Raw genomic sequence first — 20306 nt, 5'->3', positions numbered from 1 at the left:
TGTATATGGGAAAGTAAAAATATTGCAAGTGCATTGTTATTTTTTTAATGTTGAAGGCCAGAATAAGTTTTCACAACTCCAATCATGTATCTCTCTCACATTCAACACAGTTTTGTGCACTCATTACGCCGACACCGTGTGTCTGTATCATCAGATAGAGAAATTCTCTGATAGTACACATTCTTTTTCTTTAAATAGCAAAACCCACTTTTTTCTCCTTTTGTATGATTGTTGTTTTCTCGACTTGATAAATATTTTTGAGCTAAAAAATTAAAAAGCTATCAAATGGGAAATATTAGTAGTAGCTCGTACTCCGCAACTTTACCCTGTCCCTTTGCGTCATAGAATTGGGAATGAAGATGGTGGTGGTAGTGAGCATGAGGAATGTCACTGAATATCTGATTCTTGGCTCCTTTTTCATGGCACATATCTACACCTAAATTTAAATTTATTGGGAATTAATCCGTGAGTCTAATTCTCACACTAAATTTGAACATTCTCGTAAGGATTAAAAGTTACGAGGATTAAAAGTTTGAGGTGATGTTCATATTTTATGTGTGGATTAGATTCATATTTTATTGGTGTTATCTTTCTAGTGATTTTCTCTTAAAAAATTTATTATAATTAATTCGAAGAGGAAGGATTAATGTGAAGAGAAGATCGTTGAAAAAGATTATGATATTTTGACAAACTTTCTTTTAACAAAATTTGACAATGTTTACTTTTCGATACATATAAAATATTTTTCTTTCTTTTTCAAGTCACATCAAATTTTTCTTTTATCTATTCAAATATTACCACGTGTGCATTATCAAAATAAAATTTTGATAATTTTCCTTGTTGAGTTCATATTTTATTATTCTTGTATCTCTTTAGCAATCCTCCTCCAAAAGAATCATCAACATTTTATATATTTTTCAATACATTTCTCACACAAACAGCTATTTACAATAAATTTAAGTCTCACACTAGCTAAGCATAGTTATTACCGTATATAATTAAGAAAAAACCTTCACTTCTTAAGAAGGCTTTTATTGAGTTAAGTCAAATTTATACTTTATGATGCTACGAGAAATCTTCTTAAATTTTATATTAAATAAGATTAAAATAATATAATTTTGCTGGCATAAATAAAAATACAAGAGGGTGATAAACTTACTATGCTCTTTCAATTAATTAAAATATGAAAACCCACTTAATTTTAGAAATCTTATTAAAATTAACAAATAAAAATATATATCGGTACCATTTCTCAGTACACAATTTGGATTCTTGCTGGTAGTACTATACACCACTGTGTATTTTCATTGGGACTGTAGAGCTTGGAAGCCTTGGGTTCTTTAAAGACATCGTCCCTGGACATGTTTTTTTTTTTTTTCTTTTTCTTTTGTAATGTTTTGTGACCACTTTAACTTAGGATAATACAAATATTCCTAATGCATTTAATTAGAAATTATTTACAGGGAAGGTAGTTCTTTCAGTGGGAAATCATTTTGTTCTTTTAAATCCAAGATTTTAATTACTTAAGGAGAATCCAACTCAGTTTTTCTACACATTTAATATTTCAAACACTAATTACTAATTTTAATTATAGAATATCAAAATCTTGTTGTATGAGATAACGAAACATACCAATAAAAAGCCAAAGTAATAAACAAAATTGGGAAGTAGTTTAAGTCTTCTAAACTATAGCATATTATTAATTATATCTCTTCTCTAATACACCAACTTTTGTATTTTGCTTTTAATTTCCATTTGGTAGCCACTTTATCCATCATCACAATTGAATGATTTAGGTTTAACCTTAAAAAAAAAAATCTTTATCATTATCCCTAAATCTTGTGCTAATAGAAAAGTAATATAAACATGACTTAAAATAAAGTATAGCAACACTACAAAACCCTAATGATTTCAGTCTTATTGCGGTGATATCTTTCAGGTTATCCTTCTTTGTATTCTTTTAAAAAGGTTTTTGATTAATTGCATTGTGAACAGTGATGATTGGATGAAATTAAGAATTATATGATTGTACACTTTTATTTCCAAGTGAAGAACACCATTGATATCTCTTTTAGCACTATTAATTAAATCAGCAAGGGACCCAAAACAGTGAAGGTACCTTCCCTCCTATAACATCACAAAAAAGATAGCACAATGGATTTGTCATAATGAAATCTTAGTAAGAGCTACTACAACTTTTGGAAAAACTCTACCCTATCACATGTTTTACTATTTCCTCATAGTTTAAAGAGCAAAGTGACAACCAACACATTGCAAATAAATTAAATTAAAATCCTATCTATTCCATCCTCATTCATACACGAATAATTGAGTTTTATATATAGTTTAATTTACAGATTTAAAGTTGCATTCACTTTACCTTTATATTACTATCTAATTAGGGTTGTTTATTTTATAATAATTATTTACTTCATTCGTATCGGAAACAATTAAATGTGAGTTTAAATTTCATATCGAGTAGAAATGACAAAATTAAACATCACATCAGGAAACAAATTTCATAAATATCCATAGCCTATTTTATATTAAAAATGGTGTCAATTCTTTATGTCACTTTGATTCAAATCACATTTATGTAATCTTTTCCTAATGAACTCTCTTAAAAAATGAACACTCTTAAAAAAAAGTCTATCATAAATAAGTATACACTCGGTATCATAACTAAACTTTTACCTTCATCTCTGATGTCAACTTTTTTTATATCTAAAAAATATAGTTCTATAAGATTTTGTGTATATGAAGGTCAAATACTATTATCTATCAAAATCCCATCAATTTGAGCTTGATTCCTTTAATATTTAATTAGTAATTTGATTCTTATATTTTGATTTTTGATTCCTTTTGATATATGTGTGTGTCTTATTCAATTGAGTTCCTGTTTTTAAAAATAAAATACTCAATTGAGTTTTTACTTTTGTAAAAGAGATTAAATTTGACTCTTCTGCTAAATTGATATTATGTCGTTCAAAAGTGTTATGTGTTAAAATTTGGATACGTCACTTGTCAAAATTTAAGTTATCTTTTACTATAAAGTGTCAGGAGTCAAAATCTAAAGGGAGTTAAGATAGAAGATAATCCAAATTTTAACATACTTTAATTTTGATATATAACACTTTTAAATAATATTAACACTAATTTAACAAAAATGGTCATACTAATTATTTTTAATTAAGTAAAAAACAAATATAATGATCAAAATGAATCAAATGCATAATATTAATTCCTAAATATAATGTCAGAAATCTTGATTTCTAAAACAAAAACAATTGTTACCTTTATTAATGTGAAGAAAAGTACGAGTGATCTACTTTGATATGATACACAGCTTGCACTCACTTTAGTCACATGAAAGTAATTTAGTGTAGAGATTGAAGAGAAGATATAAAGTATTGGAAATTATAATTGGATGATGATGGAGTGGAAAATGTGTATTAAATTTGGTGTAGTAGTAATTAAGTTTGAAAGTTTGGTGGTGGATTATTATTATTATTAATAATATTGAAGAGATATGATAGAGGAAAAGAGGTTTTGGTGAAGAAATATAAAAATAGAAATGCAGAAAATGAAAGGAATGATGGTGTTGTAAGATGGGAAGACAGGACCCACTTACGCCGTTCAATCATAGAAGCTTTAAGGTCAAAGCAATGATAAAGAATGTTGAACAAATAAAATGGAACCACAAAGTGTCAATGTCTTGTAGTAGTGGATTCTTATTTTTCCTTTTTCATTCTCTTCCTACATCTATAATTGTGCATGCCCTCAACCATCACTAACACAACTATGATAATAACAATAATGCTCCTATAAATAAATATTCGTTTTCGTATCCATTTTTATATTTACGAAGCTATTCACATGTATTTAAAAAAAATTAATATTTAATGATATATTTTAACTCTACATTCAAATAAAATATAATATATAATATTCATAAATTTTAAATAAAATACAAATAATTAATTTAAATAGTGTTGAATAAAAAGAAAAGATATTTTAAAATCAATTACTAAAAAATAATCCATTCAAAATCAATATGTTAATATTTTAATTTTTTTTTTAAATTTTAATTTAAATTAGAGTATAAGAAGTACGAGTATCCACACATTATTTAATATATATATATATATATATATTATTTTCTTTACAAAAACTACATACAAATAACTAAATCTCTATATATCCAATAAATTTATTAAGTTATCATAACAATAGTTAATTCTTCATTTTTATAAAAATTTTCTACTTTTACTTTTTTTTTTCATATTATTTAATGTAAAATTTTAGTGTTTAAGCATTTGTAAGAGATTATTCAATTAAAATCGTAAAATTTTGAATTTATGATTATTTTTGTTATTTAACTTTTTTATTTCTATTCAATGCAAAAATTCAAATTTATTCTTTGTAGCTGATATTACATATATATATATATATATATATATATATATATATATATATAAAAGTTCATTTTTTTTTCTTTATCAGAAGAGAGTAATTTTGTGAGATTAATTATTTTTCACACATGGATGGATTCTATGCACTCAATATCAGTGAATTGGTGCTGGCCATAGATTGCTTGATTGGACATGCTTACAGATTGGTATTTTTCATCCAATATAAAAAAACAGAACCTACAAATGATAGCTCAATTGTTTGAAGATGTAGATCCAAACAAAAGGATAAATCAATTGTTTAAGTTATGATTACGTGGTTTTCTGTGATAGGTGATATGGTAAGAAATTATAGGCATAATTGCAGTCATGAAAATTATAAAAAAATAAAAATAAAAATCTTCATATTATGGTTTAAATTGTAGTCACAAACTGTTTTTTTATTATTATTTAAAATGTTGATATGAAACTGTAGAATAAAAATGTGATAAACTAATCATACACCCCTGCAAATTTTAAAACGTGAACTGAGGGATTAATTCAGCAGCATGAGAACCATAGCTTTAGAAAACTGATATCCTAAAATAAGCAAATAAAATTACATCATCCCCTTAAATTTTAAGAAATTGAGATCATAATACATTTTGAATTACATAATCTGCATAATATTTTAAGACAAATTCATTTTAGAAGTGCCATGTCTGCATTTTTATGCATAGCCGTGTCTTATTGAGACATGTCCTTAGTATGTGCAACATGAACAAACATGATCTTTAAGTGTTCCACTGCTGATTTTGACCACACCAACCCTAAAACCACAGATTCATTGATGCTTCTCATAATAGTAAAGCATGAACTCAACATCTGCAATTCATGGATGAAACCGGTAGACATAATAATACGATGAATAAAAGTACAAAACCATAGGATTCTCGGATACAAGATGAGAAAAACAGTGTCCATGCACTAAAAAGCTTTCCTACTTCTAAAAGGGTAGTAGTGAATGCGATCTTTATAATTGTCTTAAAAGTAGTTTCCATCATGGTTTTTTGTCTGTTATTAAAACTGCATAAACATAAGAACAAGTGGCGGAACAAAAGTGTTTGAAAACAGAAGAAAAAACAAACACATTCTATAATGAAAATTAGCGGTTACACAAAGGCTATGAGTTGCATTTTACAAACCCCCCAACTATCCAAAGTCAGTTAATCCATGAAGTAGTTAACTTTGAGATTCTTGGGCAAACATGAACCCATGAATCCACTATCCCATTTGCTATCACCTTTACCATTACCATTACCATTACCATTATCACCCCAACAAAGTGTAAAACCTATACCCCCTTCCACCCCACCAAAGTTAACTGTCTCTAAACTGCTTTGAAAAATGTCTTTCAGCCATTTCTCAAACATGCTGTTAGTAAAATTTCCACACCCCACACCAATTTCTTCTATCACCCTCTCCTCTACAGTAAATTTCACCACACTTTCTTTCTTTCCATAAACCTCTTCAAACCACTCTTTCATCTTTGACACTAACATCTCTCCCACCTCCCTCTCCCTCTCTGCACTTTCATTCAACTCAAACCTGTTCTCAATTGACTCAAGAACCCCATTACAGCTCACAGTTTCCCTTGTCAAATCACTTGAAATTGGACTGCTTCCACCAGTTTTCTCATCCTCTTCATCATCAGCTTTCATGTTCAGGTCAAGATTGTTGAAGCTTGAATGCCGACAAAACACTTTCCTGTTCTTAACCTTGGAAAACAAATCCAGCACTTCACCCCTTCTCTTCTCACCCAAACAAGGTGATGAACACTCCAAACCAGGCTTTGTTTCACTTATCTGCAGCACCAACTTCATCACTGACTCCTTATTGCTATGCTCTTCATTGCCCCTGTTGTCACCATTGGTCAATATGAATATTGCACGCCCTGAACTCTCCTCACTCCTACTCAAACTTCCAAAGTTTCCAGTTTCAAACCCGTCTGCAAGAAACTTCCTGAACTGGGCATCCGCAAAATCCAAACTTTCTATCAGAATCACAAGCTTCTCCTGGCTTTTCAATGCTTCAGCCACCCTTTCAGCAAATGGGGTTGCTGAATTTTTCAGCATGTCCAAGTGGAGGAGCGCATCGACTGAGCCGAACACTGATTCTGCAATGGCACGTGCCAACCTTGTTTTCCCAACAGAGTCGGTTCCTTGCAACAACAACCAAGTGGTAGCACATTGCTTTGCAGATTTGGAATCAACCAATGCCTCGGCTATGGAAGGAACTGTCTCAGATTGCCATGGCACATTCTCCTGCAACAGTTTACAAATATGAGCTCGTCGCAGTGTTCTATCAGTAGTTATGATATTTTCCACCGTTTGCCCCGAACCACCGAATGTTGAATTTCCAAGAGCAAGAGTAGTCTTTACTTCGTTACTATTACCTTCCATGCTCTTGAGAGAATCCAAGGCTGTGGATGGCTTTCTCTGAGTCACATCACTGAAATTGAACTCGATGGTGCATGATTGTTGGCGCCTAAACCGAGGGACAATGTTGGAGCTATAAGCCGGTTTGGCTGGTGAATCAGCAAAAGATATTGAACTTGAATCTGCGAAGACACTGCCCTGGTTTGGCCACCAGGGATATGATGAATTGTAAGGGTAGATCTTCGCATTTGAACTCTGATTGCCGTGTAAAGTGTTGCTCCAATGGTTATCAGATTGTTTGCTCTGGTGCAGACAGTGGCATAGTCTGTTCCATTTTCTTTTCAACTGAAGCAACTCATCCTGAAAACATTGAATGTGTAATTTGTTATCATATTTTGCAACTAATAGATTAATCGAATAAGTATGAATTAATAGATTTGTTATATATGATTAAGATTAAAACAAAAAGTATTCGAAATTTTTTTGCTACCTTTTGATGGACTTCAGTGGTATGAGACTGAAGCCATGAAGGCAACAGTTTCTTCTGGCCAGGTTTGAACAACTGAGCTTCTTTTTCATAATTGGAGGCACATTCTTCACAGCAGTTGAGTTTATCCTGCTCCTCCTTGCTGTTACCGAAGAGCTTTGTTTCCAGCATATGAGATGGATTCTGGGAGATTGTCATCTTTGAATCGTGAACACTGAAATTAGTACAGAAGATTCAATGAACATTCAACAATAGTAACCAAAATAGACACTTTTGGGATTTGAACATATTCTGCATCAGAAGCTAGCTTGTGTACTTTGTAATATTCTTGTAACACTTTTTTTTAATCACGTTCTTGCTACCTTCCAAAAGGTTACTGTAAATGATGTTTGAGAAACTGAAATGTTTGGAATAAGGAAAATATATATAATATGAAACCCTTTCTTTTCCTTTTGGTAAAGTATGTATGGTTCCTTCTACACAACATCATGTGAATCCGTAATGTCTAAGAGGTTCTATGTATACTGACAAAACAAAGGGAAGCAGAAAGGCACTGCTTCACGTCTACCATACCAACCAACCATGCTTTTGACAGTGCCTTCTGGCATAGTCCAGAGACCGTACGTACTTAGCAACCAAATGCAAACCCAATTGAACTCTCAAATTAAGGAATGATCATCACTAAATAACTCTTAATTGTATACTCAATTTCTACTCTTTTTTCCTTAACTTTCTTGTAGCCTGTTAAGAAAATACTAATTAGATACAGTTTTTGGTATTAATCAAGTTCATGGAAGTGATTAAGCAAGAGATAATTCATTACCTGGAAGCATGGAGACTCAAGCCAAGTCCACCTGATGGAACAGGAACAGCTTGAAGAGCCCACTGAGTCTCAAGAGGGGGTTGCCTCATTTGGCACCTCATGTATGTTTGATAACTTGCTGTGGCCACAAGCCACACCTTGGTGCTGGAATCACAAAACAACTTCCCTATTTCAGCAAGTAGATGATCAACAGGGTTATAGCCACACACTTCTCCTTCATCCTTTTCACCGGAAGTTGCTGCTTCCACAGTCCACTTGAGGTCTCCAACATAGAAAATGGCTCCTCCACCTGATGCAACAGAATCCACCTTCCTCTTCAGTGCCGAGAGACTCATCTCCACTTCTTCCCTTTTCATGAACCTCAGAGAAACCGGTGCAAGCTGAAACTTGATGAAATGTGTTGACTTCAACTCATCAGGGACATCTCCTCTTTCCAGCTTTCCCATCAGCTCCCCCACAAGGCCTTCGGTGAGTGCCACCGAGTCACCAACTATCACAGTGTTCCTCTTCTTCTTTCTCAGGAGGACATCAAGAACCACCTTGATATCCTCCTTGGAAGAAGGTGGTGGTGGTGACTCGGTGATGGGAAACACCGAGGCCTTCTTCTGTGGAGAGAACAGAAAAGGAGAAGTGAACTCAGAAGAAGTGTAAGCAGCCAGGAAATGGTTCTGCCTGAAGGCACTTGGTGTGTTGTTCTCACTGGGAGCAGGAGAACAAGGAGAAGAGAAAACACCACCAGAAGTGTTGTAACACTGGAAAACAGAAGGTGTTGAAGAGGTGTCCTCTATGTTGGTCTTAACAGCAGTGCTGGAGAAACCAGCCTCTCTCATGACCCTGCTAACGCTAGGGTCATCAAGGATAGATATGATGAGCTGTTCAAGCTCGACCTTGATGGTGAGAAGTGGCTGCTGCTGCTGCTGCTCAATGCAGCCTCTTCTCTGGTGAGCCTGAGCTCTCTTGAGTGCAGCGATGAGAGCATTGGAGAGAGAAGGCTGTGTATGGAGCAAAGGACCAGGTGTTGTTGGGAGCCTGTTGAGGGCGACATTGAAGCAAAGCTCAAGGGCTCTGCACTGAAGAGGGTGTGATGTTTGGTGTGGCTGAGATTTGAGACAAGCCCTTCTCAAGGAACTGGCTCTTAGGCTCAGCAAAGTTGCAGCCACATGCAGAGGGGTGACCTGTGCATGGCCCCTTCTGCGTGCCAACCCAAGAGAGTGCTTCAACACTGAAGCAGCCTCCGCTGTGAGGGTCTGTTGCAATGTACAAGCTCCTGAGCGCATCACTTGAATAAAACCCCACCCCCCACACCACCCCCTTTGTTTCAAAACCTTTTTTCTTCAGAACCACACTTCTTCTTCCCTTATTCTCTTCTCTTTCTCTTTCTCTCCAAACTCCACCACCAACACCCCACCGTTTTCTGTTTTGGCTTAACACAAAAACCTACCTCCTCTTCTGATATCAGAGGAACCTCCAACCAACTCAAAGCTACTTCTCAAAGTTCTCAATGATGAGAGAAAGAATGAATGAGAGAGAGCAACTGGTTAAGCTTTAGAAACACCACACTAGGCCTCATTGCTTCTTTATAGTAGTATTCTTCTTGTCACTCATTATTTATTATATTTTTTATTTTCCTTTTCCTTTTTCCTTAATTCTCTTTCGGTTTTAGCCTAAAGCAGCAGCTTTTTCTTAGCTTTTCATTTCCTCTTTCTCTCTCCAGTTTATTACAGTTATAAGTGCAGTCCATCCATACTAATCTAAATGTGTTAACTATTGATGTAATTAATGATGTTTTCTGGTTTTTTGAGCATCACAATGAAATTACCATTGCCCCTATGCACATATAGTGTTTGCTGAAATTGAGCTGTACCAGTGATGCATATAAAAGGGTGAAAAGCTGTGGGGTGCAGTAGTCATCTGCTATAGCTGCAACAGCAATATGCATGCATGTTGATCATATTACAAAGGGGTAGAGAAACTATTTGATCCCATTCCATTGATTAATTAGATCATAGCATACTTAAAAAAAAAAAATGTTCTTTCTTGTGCAATGTGTAGTTTTTGTGCAAATGAGGTTGCGTAAGAAACTAGAGAGTACAACACAACACAACAAGAGGGACCCACAATTCAAAATTCTTACTTGGAGTCACCAAGCTTTTCCTCCTTCCACATCATCCTTTGAATAGCCAGACAAACCCAGCAGAAATTCAAAAAAAGTACTAAAGGAGAAAGTTAGGAAGGTGAAAAGAGATTCATATTTCATATATACTATCAGATTAACCATTTTGTTTTCTGATATAATCTATGCAGTTGTTACACAATTATGCAGTAAATTTTTTTTTTCTGTCATTTATATATGAATATGTAAAGCTAGAAAGCTAGAATTTGATTGAGCATATTGTAGTAAAATAAAAGAAACACTCTCTGTTTCTCTCTCTTCACGCCAATCCTCGTAGAGAGACAGCATTTTATTCCCCAAGTACCCGAAAAGCAACTCTCTGTCTGCTATCCTTCACAGCATTATTGGATCTTTTTCAGTCTCTCTCCTCTCTCTTCTTGCAGACTGAAATCACCTTTTTCTATTAATCTCATCTAATTTCCAACAACCCACTTAAAAAAACCTTTTGTGTTACCAAAAAAAGGAAGCAGAACTGAAATATACTGTTATAATGCATACTCATTTGTGTTCCCATTTCGTTTATACAAACACTGAGGCCTCATTTGTTTTTTCTTGGAAGCCAGAAAACATTTCTGTAAGAGTTTTATTATCAACTTTCAGCTATATATGTAACTTTTTTGACTACTTTCATAACATGTTTTCACCCTTTTACATTACTCTTCAGCAACATTATGCATCATTTACCATTTTCTTTAACCATATATTATCCTCATCTCTTGCTTTTCTTCACTCTTCTTTTTGGGGTCTGAGAAAGAATATTTATTTTATCCTCCTTATAACAGATTCTCGTCGAGATGCATGAAAGGTAACCACAGGATCTCTTCAGATCTTCAGATACCACAAACCATGTATATAATTCTACTTAATTCAGTTTCATTAGACTCATTCCAATGACTCAAACCAAACTTGGTAAGTAAATTAAAGGAAGAAAGTGAAACCAAAATGACACATATTCTGCATTAACCTTTTTATCTGTACTCATATACATAATATGAAGTTTTACTACGAAAAAATAGTAATTAGTATATAAGAACGATTAGACAGTTCTTTGACCAGCTAAATTATAAGAAAAGCATACATGGGTCCTCACGTAGTCACATTAATCTGACCTTTCAAGATTCGAAGCATGATCAGAATTTGATCATTATACAACTTTTACTTTTAAACTTATTAAACACTTTTTTAAGAGAAAATGGGAAGATAAAACTTAACTCTGTGATTTTGGAAGTATATATATAGCGTGGTTCCCAAGGTTAGGATCTGTTTAAGAGTTTAAGGTATATTTGGAGAATTAAAAGTAAGTAAAGGAGAGAAAAAAACATAGAATAATCACATATTCTCATTATGCAACTTTCTCACACACCAGTAGTACATTAAAAGAGCCAAAAAAGAATCTGCTACTTAATTAATGCCCTATGTAACAAAGGAAGTGGTTCAGTTGAAAGGGTGTGGAAAGAACACTCAAACTATACTAAAGCTATCAAACAAAAGAAGTACCATAGGGATGATTGAACAGAGAATATTAATTCTAAAAAGTCTTATATATCAGAACAAATACAGTTCCTGTGACGTTTAACCTTTTGAGATGAAGTAAAATTAATTAGGCCCTCTTTTGCAGTCAAATTCATTGAAACACCATATGCATATATTACTTTCTAAAAAGCTTATTTATGGAATACATCACCTAATTAACATTCCCTTTTGAGTTTAACGTGTGTTGTCGTTTTTACACTTCTCTCATGTATGATCACATAAAAAAGCTACAACAAAATGAGGTATATATCATAAGATGTGATGAGGTGGGGGCATGCATGTTTGTTCTTTCAGCACTCTTTTTATCCTTTTTTTTTTCCTATAATTCAAAATGAAGCACCCTAAGTAGATATACATACATATATATATATATATATATATATATATATATATAATCAGAGGGTCATGAACCCTTTAAAAAGGATATGTGGTTTTGATTGGAAGGGAGTGCCCAAATCATTGGAACATTATATTTGAAAGTTTGAAAAGTGGTGAAGACAATAGCATTTCTCTACTTAGAAGAAAAGGATCCCTTTATGCATGCATTCATTGTTTTTGTGAATTAATGTGAAGTTTTTTTCATTGTGATGATCTCAGGAATCCTGCTACATCCATGGACTGGTTCAAATGATTTTGTTACAATATTCCCTAACAAATTTTCAACAAAGAAGGAAAGTGAAAATTCTGAGCCTTCATTAACTCAGACAGAACAGGCCCACAACTTACGTAACAAAACATGTTTTACTTCAACAGATATGTGCAAGACAAATTTCAAGTGCTTCAATTCAATCACAGACTTAGATTAAGAAACAAAAATTTCCCAACTCACAAGTTAACAACTTCAGCATGTTGTGTGAAAAAAAGGGGACCACAAAGGAGAAAAAAAAAAACAAAAAAACAAAAGTAGCATATGAAGACATTTAGCATAAATGGCTCCACCCCAGCACTTATTTACAGCTGGTGGGAACACTTATCTTAAAGTATGATTACAAACAACAAACAAGAAAACAAAATTGAAAGACATGCTTAAATGATGCTTAAATAAAAATCAATTTCTGTCAACACAATTGTCAATTTCTCCCTAAAAAGTAAAGTGGAAAGTTATGACTAATAATTACAAAATTAACTATTAAAACTATGATTAAATGCATGCACATATATGGTAAATTATCGACCTGTTTTCACAGCACTTCATCTTGACATTAATCAACTATTCACTGCTTTACTCTTTAAAGTGAAAGATTCATTTTTTAGGAAATGAATCAGAAACTTCAAAATGAAGACCGTCAGATTCTCACCATCAGTGTCATATAGTCGAGTTAAATATAATATATATATATATATCGGATTAAATATATTTTTAGTTTTTAAACTGTAACACAAAATTAGAATTTGTCCATATCATATATTTTGGTCATCAAATTTTAAAAATGAATAAATATAATCTTTTTATCTAATAACATTAAACTTTTTTGACATGTTAGACGATGTTCCAAATTGTTATTTGAACTAAAATGTGTCCAAAAATATAAATAGTTCAAACACTAACATGAAACAAACATCATTTAATATGTTAAAGATATTTAATTCAATTAGATTAAGATAACTATATTTAATCGGTCTTAAACCAAACTTTATCAAATTTAATATATATATATATATATATATATATATATATATATATATATATATTACTAGATTAGCATATCCGGAATAATCTTTAGGATGCATTAGTCAAAAGAAAAACCTGATAAAAAATAATGATTAAGAAGTTGAAATATCAAGAACGATGGAATTAATAAGCATGGATTTGATTTTCTTAGATTAATATGATCACTTATTTTAACTATTATTCGAATCCAAATATAAAGACAGAGTATCGTTGTGAACAAAATACCCTTTAATAAAGAATGAATTTTGAACAAATATATTGGTTGGAAAGTTAGTTGGTATCTATGAGTCTTGTGACAAATGGTTTAAAAATGGTTCAGTCAGATTTTTTTTCTTCTTCAAAATATTATACTGTCAATTATTGGACATCAAATAAAGTATGAATATACTTTTATATACATGAGAATGAGATTAGTACTGATATTATGGTTATTAATTTAACTAAAAAGGGAGAATAATAGATTATAGTGGTGATTAGACACGTTAATTAAATGAAGTTTCTTTTTCATTTCATCTTTTGAATGACAGAAGGTATGAGATAGCCGCAATGGAACCCTATGTGTGGCTTATGATCAAACGAATCTTCCTTCATTAACATAAAATATAAATGTATCAACAAATGTCACTAACGAAGAAATTTGATTAATTATCTTAACAAATATTAATACACTTTAAACATTTTTTTTTCATTTCATTATACTTTTAACCATGTGAGATCCAACTATTGAAAAACAAAAAAAAAAAATCATTAAACAACATGTACATAAAAAAACTTTTACAACACCTTGTCAAATTTAGAGATTCGTGTGATTAAATAAAACATTATATTAACTCACAAAAAAATGAAACATTTAAGAATAAAATTTATATGCAGCGCCATTAAGTTTCTTCTAGTTGATGCAATACTCAATCCATATCCCAACATTCTGTAGATTAAATTTACAAATAACTACATATAAGCTATTTAAAGGTTATAATATATATATATATATATATATATATATATATATATATATATATATATATATATTACTTATCTTAGTTAGCTCACACCAAATAATTACAAATTTGCTTATTCGTAACTTGTTTAGGTTGAATTTGAATATACTTATTTTATTTATTCTAAGCTTCGGACATCTATGATGTGTGTGCACACAATTTACCTTATTATTTCCAAGTATATGGTTAATTTTAAAACATTTATGTTTAATTGTTCGTTTTGTAATTAGAGTGTGAAATAAAAAAAATTGATTAAATATTACTAACGAGATTAATCTATGTATCTATAAAAGACAAGAAAAATGGACACTAATTAAAATTACTCCCATGTAGTATGATGAATATGACATTTGCTGGTCACTCAAATAATTGGGAGGGACCGAGGATTTAATATGTAATGATACTTATCTTTTTTCTTTTCTTTTTTTTTCGTTAAGATCTTTATGTATATTTTAGTGTTATATTTTATCAATATTTCTTATTCAAAGAAACTACACACAAATATCGCTCTTGTAAAGTCCATTTATTTTCCTGTCCTATTAACTAAGAAACTGTCCCAATCTGTTGGGCCTAAGGCCAGCCTAAGAAGTGCCCAAAAATACCCAAACCTAACCCTAACGCCTCATTCTGCTAATTTTCAGAGAAGATTGTTCCCCTACCCCCTTGCAGCCGAACGTAGAGCTCTGCTAGGGCATTCTTCGATCAACCGTTGTTTCACTCTAAGGTCTCATTCGGTAATACATCTGTTTTCCAGTTTTACTGCGCTGGTTTGGGTCGCCGTACCATCCCCTTCTCAGTGAACTTCAGTGCTCCCATTCAAGGTAAGGGAAGCTAGGACCCTCGACTCTTTGTGTTTTTCTTCGCTATTCTGTCATCCTTTCGTGTCTGCGTGGTTTGGTTGTTGTTGTGTTCGGTTGGATTGAGTTAAAGCATGTTTGATTCGTGCTTTTAGCTACTGTACAGGAGATCAGTGGCGAGTGCTGGTTTTCTCGCCCAAGCGAGCTAGTCTCGCCCAGGCGAGATTATTAGAGGCTCGCCCAGGTTTTGTTGCACGAATCGTCGCCTAGGCGACTTGTGTTGTTTTTAAGCGAGGAGTGCTCTCGCCTAGGCGAGAAGGAACTCGCCTAAGCGAGACCTCGCAGAGTCACCTGGCCCCTCGTCGCAATCTCGCCTAGGCAAGATGGGATCCGCCTGAGCGAGAAGGTCCCTCTCGCCTAAGCGAGCCCTGCTAGCTTGGGCGAGGCAGTGGGCAGGTTTTGATGTTGCTGTTGAGTGTTTAGCTTATGTGTAGTTTGTTATCTGATCCCATATGCTTTACGAGATGGGTTGTGTGATGATGGCATGATTAATATGTTACATTTGAAATGGAAATGGCATGTTATGTATTGGGTATGAATTGGAAAGCATGAGTTGTATGAATTGTTAATTATACATGATATCTATGTTATGGGGAAATTCTTGATTGGTGGGTGGAACATGTATAAAGTATGGGTAGGGCATAATTCCATAACTCTTGTAATGAGAGATATTGGTGGCGCCTCATCGGTTGGACGTAATTCCATGGATCCTCTTAAGGGGAGTCCCTGGTGGTGCCTCGACAAACGGACGTAATTCCACGGGGGGTCGTGGTGGTGCCTCAGGGCCAGGGCGTAATTCCACGAAGGCCACGTGGTGGTGCCTCCTGTAAGGGTGTAATTCCGTGAAGGCCTCACGGTGACGTCTCAATGCTAGGACGTAGTTCCACTGTCACGTGGTGGTGCCTCAGGTACATATCCGGATAGTCAAGTCTTAGGTTTTAATATGGATGAGTACTTCACATGTGGGTGTCTGGTACGTATGTTTGAATGTGAATGGTATGTTTGAGTGTATGATATGACGACTTTTTCGCTAGCTTACCCTTTTGCTTGCTTGTGTGTTATGTGTGGACTCTACTTTTGCGATGATCATCAACCTTGTTGATGTGAGCAGATGTGAGAACTCCTGGCGGTGGTGATGGTAATGGAGATGTTGTGGCTTGACGCATTGGACAGGTGTTGGACCCACTATGGGGCCCATTACCGGTTATTTTTTTATTATTTATGTTTTTCTTGGACAAACAAGACATAATATTTCTTAATTATGTTGTTCAGTATATTTCTGGTTGGGCCATGTGGGGCCCTTTTCTTGTAATCCGGGTATTTTGGACGTATTGTATACACTCTTACCCTAAACCCCGTACTCTCTGATTATTCATGTATGTGATGTTTTATTAATTGAGGTTATTCAGTTTTGGGACGTTACAACTCTTGTTTCAATTTTTTTTAGATAATAATATTTCGATAATTAAATTTTGACAATTTTTTTTATAATCTGAGGTGATATTTTTTAAGTGGTTTTGAAATATAAAGAAACAAAAAATGTAAAAAATGAAAAGTCACTTAAAAGATGTCATCTCAAATTATAGAAGAAAATTGTGAAAATTTAGTTGTTAATTTTTTTTTGGTTAAATATGTTTTTAGTCTTTTAACTTTCAGTGAATTTTGGAATTAGTTCATTTCGAAACTTTTGACCAATTTAGTCCTTCATCTTTCGAAATACGCAAATTTAGTCTTTTTAATCAAATTTTGTTAGGTTTATTTAGTGTTTTGGAGGCATTTCAGGATTGTATTTGAGTTGTTTATACTGTTTGATACGTTTTTGTTTTAATGTTAAGTCAAATACTATTATGAAACGTGTTTGAAATGTCAAATAAACTTAACAAAATTTGATTAAAAGAACTAAATCTATGTATTTCGAAAGATGAATGACTAAATTAGTAAAAAGTTTCAAAATAGACTAATTCAAAAATTTACTGAAAAGTTAAGGGACAAAAATATATTTAATTTTTTTTTATGATTTAGAGAAGTAAAGAGTTAAACAAATAAATATATGTATATATATGTTTAATCTATAAGAAGCTATTGAAAGCCTATCCTTTGTGAAAGTTGTAGTTAAGTAAGAAGAGTGATTGGATTTGATTCCTTTAGCAATGGAGGTGAGATGGAAAGGTTTGAAGAGATATAAATGTAATGAATACATGATTAAAAATGGGAAAGGTAGGTAGATGGATAATTGTATGATGAGTGATGATGTAGCAAAAAGGTTGGATTCAAAATATGAACATGATCCACCTTTCTGAGTGGGAATGTGAGGGAATTTTAAACAATGGAACCCACAAGTTTGCAAAGAGAGTCTTCGATTTTTGCAATTTCCCAATTTCACCAATTTCCCAGTCACACCTCACTCAAAAAGTTAGAATCAAAGATTTTTGGGGACGAGAAAAGAAGACCTAGCATGCTACTTTATACAATAAATGTCCCCAGAAACACACACTATTCTCTCTCTCTTTTGCTTTTCTTACTTCTCCACTCTCACTTACATTCTTCTCCTTGGGGATTGTGCTTCCTAAACCTACCTACACCTATTTATTAGTAAACTCATGCTTTAATAATTAAGTTTACCAAAATAATATTTAATATCATAATCAATCTTTTATTCTTTTGTTAACCCATTTAGAATTTCTAGTAAATAGCGAATCAAAGTTTATGAATTTATGTATAACAACGGTCAAAGAATGACGGGAATTTATAAAAGTGGTATTCAATTTTTTTATGTTCCAAAAAGAGAAGCGATCATACCCAAAAAAGGGTATGATCCTACCACACACACAAAATTGTTTGTGCTCATTTTCTTTTTCTGGTTAGTTGATGAACGAAAAAGGAAATGAGAAATAGGTTAATCAATAACGTTTTAAATTTTGTTCATATTTTCGAAATGGTGACAAAAGATACAAAGGTTTCCGATATAAATTAGCATTGCATTTTTTGACAAAGTATATGAACAGCTATATAGATGTTAAATACTCGTTTAGAAATCAGTGTAGGTTAGTTTTGTTTTGTGTGGAGGTTACATTGGTATATTACATTAAATATCGTACCCAAAAAATCTTTCAAAAGGTATATTACCCTAAGCTTATCGTGTAAAAGGTTAGTATAAATTGGACTTTCCCAATATCTAAGAATCCAAATTAATTTTGGACTTTTTTTTTACCAAATCATTATAACCTAAAATCAACAATGTTCACTAACACAAAAATGACTTTTGTCGTCTGTTATTTTTTTGCTTTTGACGTCTCTCCAAACTCATTCATCATATCAAGTAACAATAAAATTGACGTCGGGACTAAAACCCGACGCCCCTTAAGCGGCAACGAACACGACTAGAAGTGTTACGAGGGGCTTCTGATAGTTCGAAATCTTTATTGGTTCACAACACCAAGAACCCTTACTGGTTCACAACACCGAAACGAGACTCCTGAAAGCAATGAAACTTCGTTGTTATTCCTTCTTCGCCCTCTTCAGCTTCTCCCATTTTTGGTCAACACAATCATCACAAGCGAACAACTTCCAGTTTGGGTTCCCTCTATCACGCCCCTTCGCGATTTGAGTTGGCTTTGGTTTCGCAAAAACTGGACACTATAGTCCAAGTCGCCCATGTTGTTGACGTCATCGTTGTTGTTGAATGTCACTGGAGGAATTTCACAACATCGATGCTGCTGCCACACGAAATCTGGACAAAACAATCGGTGAAAACGCTAAAAAATTTGAACCAAGGTAGTCAATCAACTTCCATTTGAATTAAATGAAGTAAAAATCATCTTTCTTGGTGGTCGAAAACTTCGTCTACATTATTGTGTGCCTGTGGAAGAAGGAGCGCCAACGAAAAGTGCAATAAAAAGGGTTTGAGTTTTTTTTTTAAGTTGAATAAAGCAATTCGACGTTGGATAATGGAGACTCCAACATTCTTGAACGTCGGATACCAGGGACTCCGATGTTGGATATCGCCGACATCATTTGACGTTTGATTTCGAAGGCCAACGTCATTAAATGTCCAAAAAATAGCTTTTGAGAAAAAAAAAAGTTAATAATAGTTGAGTAACAAATGATTTTTGAGAAATTAATTTAATAATCATTGAATAACAAAAAAAAACATGATAATAAAGAAAAAGATAGAAGGAAAAGAAGGAAGAGACATAAATCTTGGATGAGTTCGAATTTACTTGAATAGTAAAATATAATAAATAACAATGAAAAAAATTAAATAAAATAAAAACTAAAATATTGTAAATTACAAATCTTTATTTTCAATTATCTTACAAATAAAATCGTAAAAAGTAACAATGGCCAGCAGTGTGACCACCTTCTCAGAAGAAACATGATGCACTTATAAAGCTTCTGTTTTTCCAGTTAGGTTGAGACACAATGCTTTCTCTCTAAATACAACACCCTTTAAGTTCTACATTTATGTTCAGCCAGCTCATGGAATATTCACTCATATTTATTTTTTATTTTTAAGATAATAAATATTTAAGTCATCTTTATTTTTTGTATTGGTTTAAATGTCTAGAGATTTATAGAAAAGTAATAAAATTTTATCTAACGTGTGTTTCGATTAGGGAGTGCGTCTCATAGAGTGAAAAATAAAATAAAGAAAAAAAAATAGTGAAAAAACAAAAAATTGTTTGAATTAAGGAAAAGAAAATTAAAATTGAAAATAAATGAATGAAAATTTAATAAAAAATTATGTATAATTTAATGGATTAAATGTATTTTTGTCCCTTAGCTTAAAGTGAATTTTGAAATTAGTTCATTTCAAAACTTTAAACCAATTTAGTCTTTCATCTTTTCAAATACGTAGATTTAAATATTTTAATCAAATTTTGTTAAGTTTATTTGATATTTCAAGCGCATTTCATAATAGTATTTAACTTAACATT

At 32.7% G+C, this 20306-nt stretch overlaps 1 protein-coding gene across 1 annotated transcript; it reads right to left on the bottom strand.

The window, feature by feature from the left end:
• Window positions 1–5511: 5511 nt before the first annotated feature.
• On the bottom strand, window positions 5512–9707 carry LOC114163758 (protein SMAX1-LIKE 4-like). Its single transcript, XM_028048062.2, has 3 exons — window positions 8137–9707; window positions 7317–7527; window positions 5512–7186 (listed from the first exon to the last, which is right to left on the bottom strand). Exons 1-3 carry the CDS (start codon window positions 9411–9413, stop codon window positions 5615–5617), a joined length of 3060 nt encoding a protein of 1019 aa, XP_027903863.2. The 5' UTR covers window positions 9414–9707; the 3' UTR covers window positions 5512–5614.
• Between the last annotated feature and the right edge of the window lie 10599 nt (window positions 9708–20306).

Source organism: Vigna unguiculata, chromosome 9, assembly GCF_037176805.1.
Source record: "Vigna unguiculata cultivar grain cowpea cultivar isolate G323 ecotype 2 chromosome 9, ASM3717680v1, whole genome shotgun sequence".
NCBI lineage: Eukaryota > Viridiplantae > Streptophyta > Magnoliopsida > Fabales > Fabaceae > Vigna > Vigna unguiculata.
Note: the sequence above shows the minus strand (reverse complement) of the source record. Positions and strands in the feature narration are given on the sequence as shown.

Excerpts from the sequence above, each read along its gene's own strand:
- LOC114163758 (XM_028048062.2), bottom strand. The coding sequence starts at position 9,413 with ATGCGCTCAGGAGCTTGTACATTGCAACAGACCCTCACAGCGGAGGCT. Across the intron at positions 7,528-8,136 it reads TTGAGTCTCCATGCTTCCAG|TGTTCACGATTCAAAGATGA; the intron begins GTAATGAATTAT and ends TACTAATTTCAG. Across the intron at positions 7,187-7,316 it reads CCACTGAAGTCCATCAAAAG|GATGAGTTGCTTCAGTTGAA; the intron begins GTAGCAAAAAAA and ends CAATGTTTTCAG.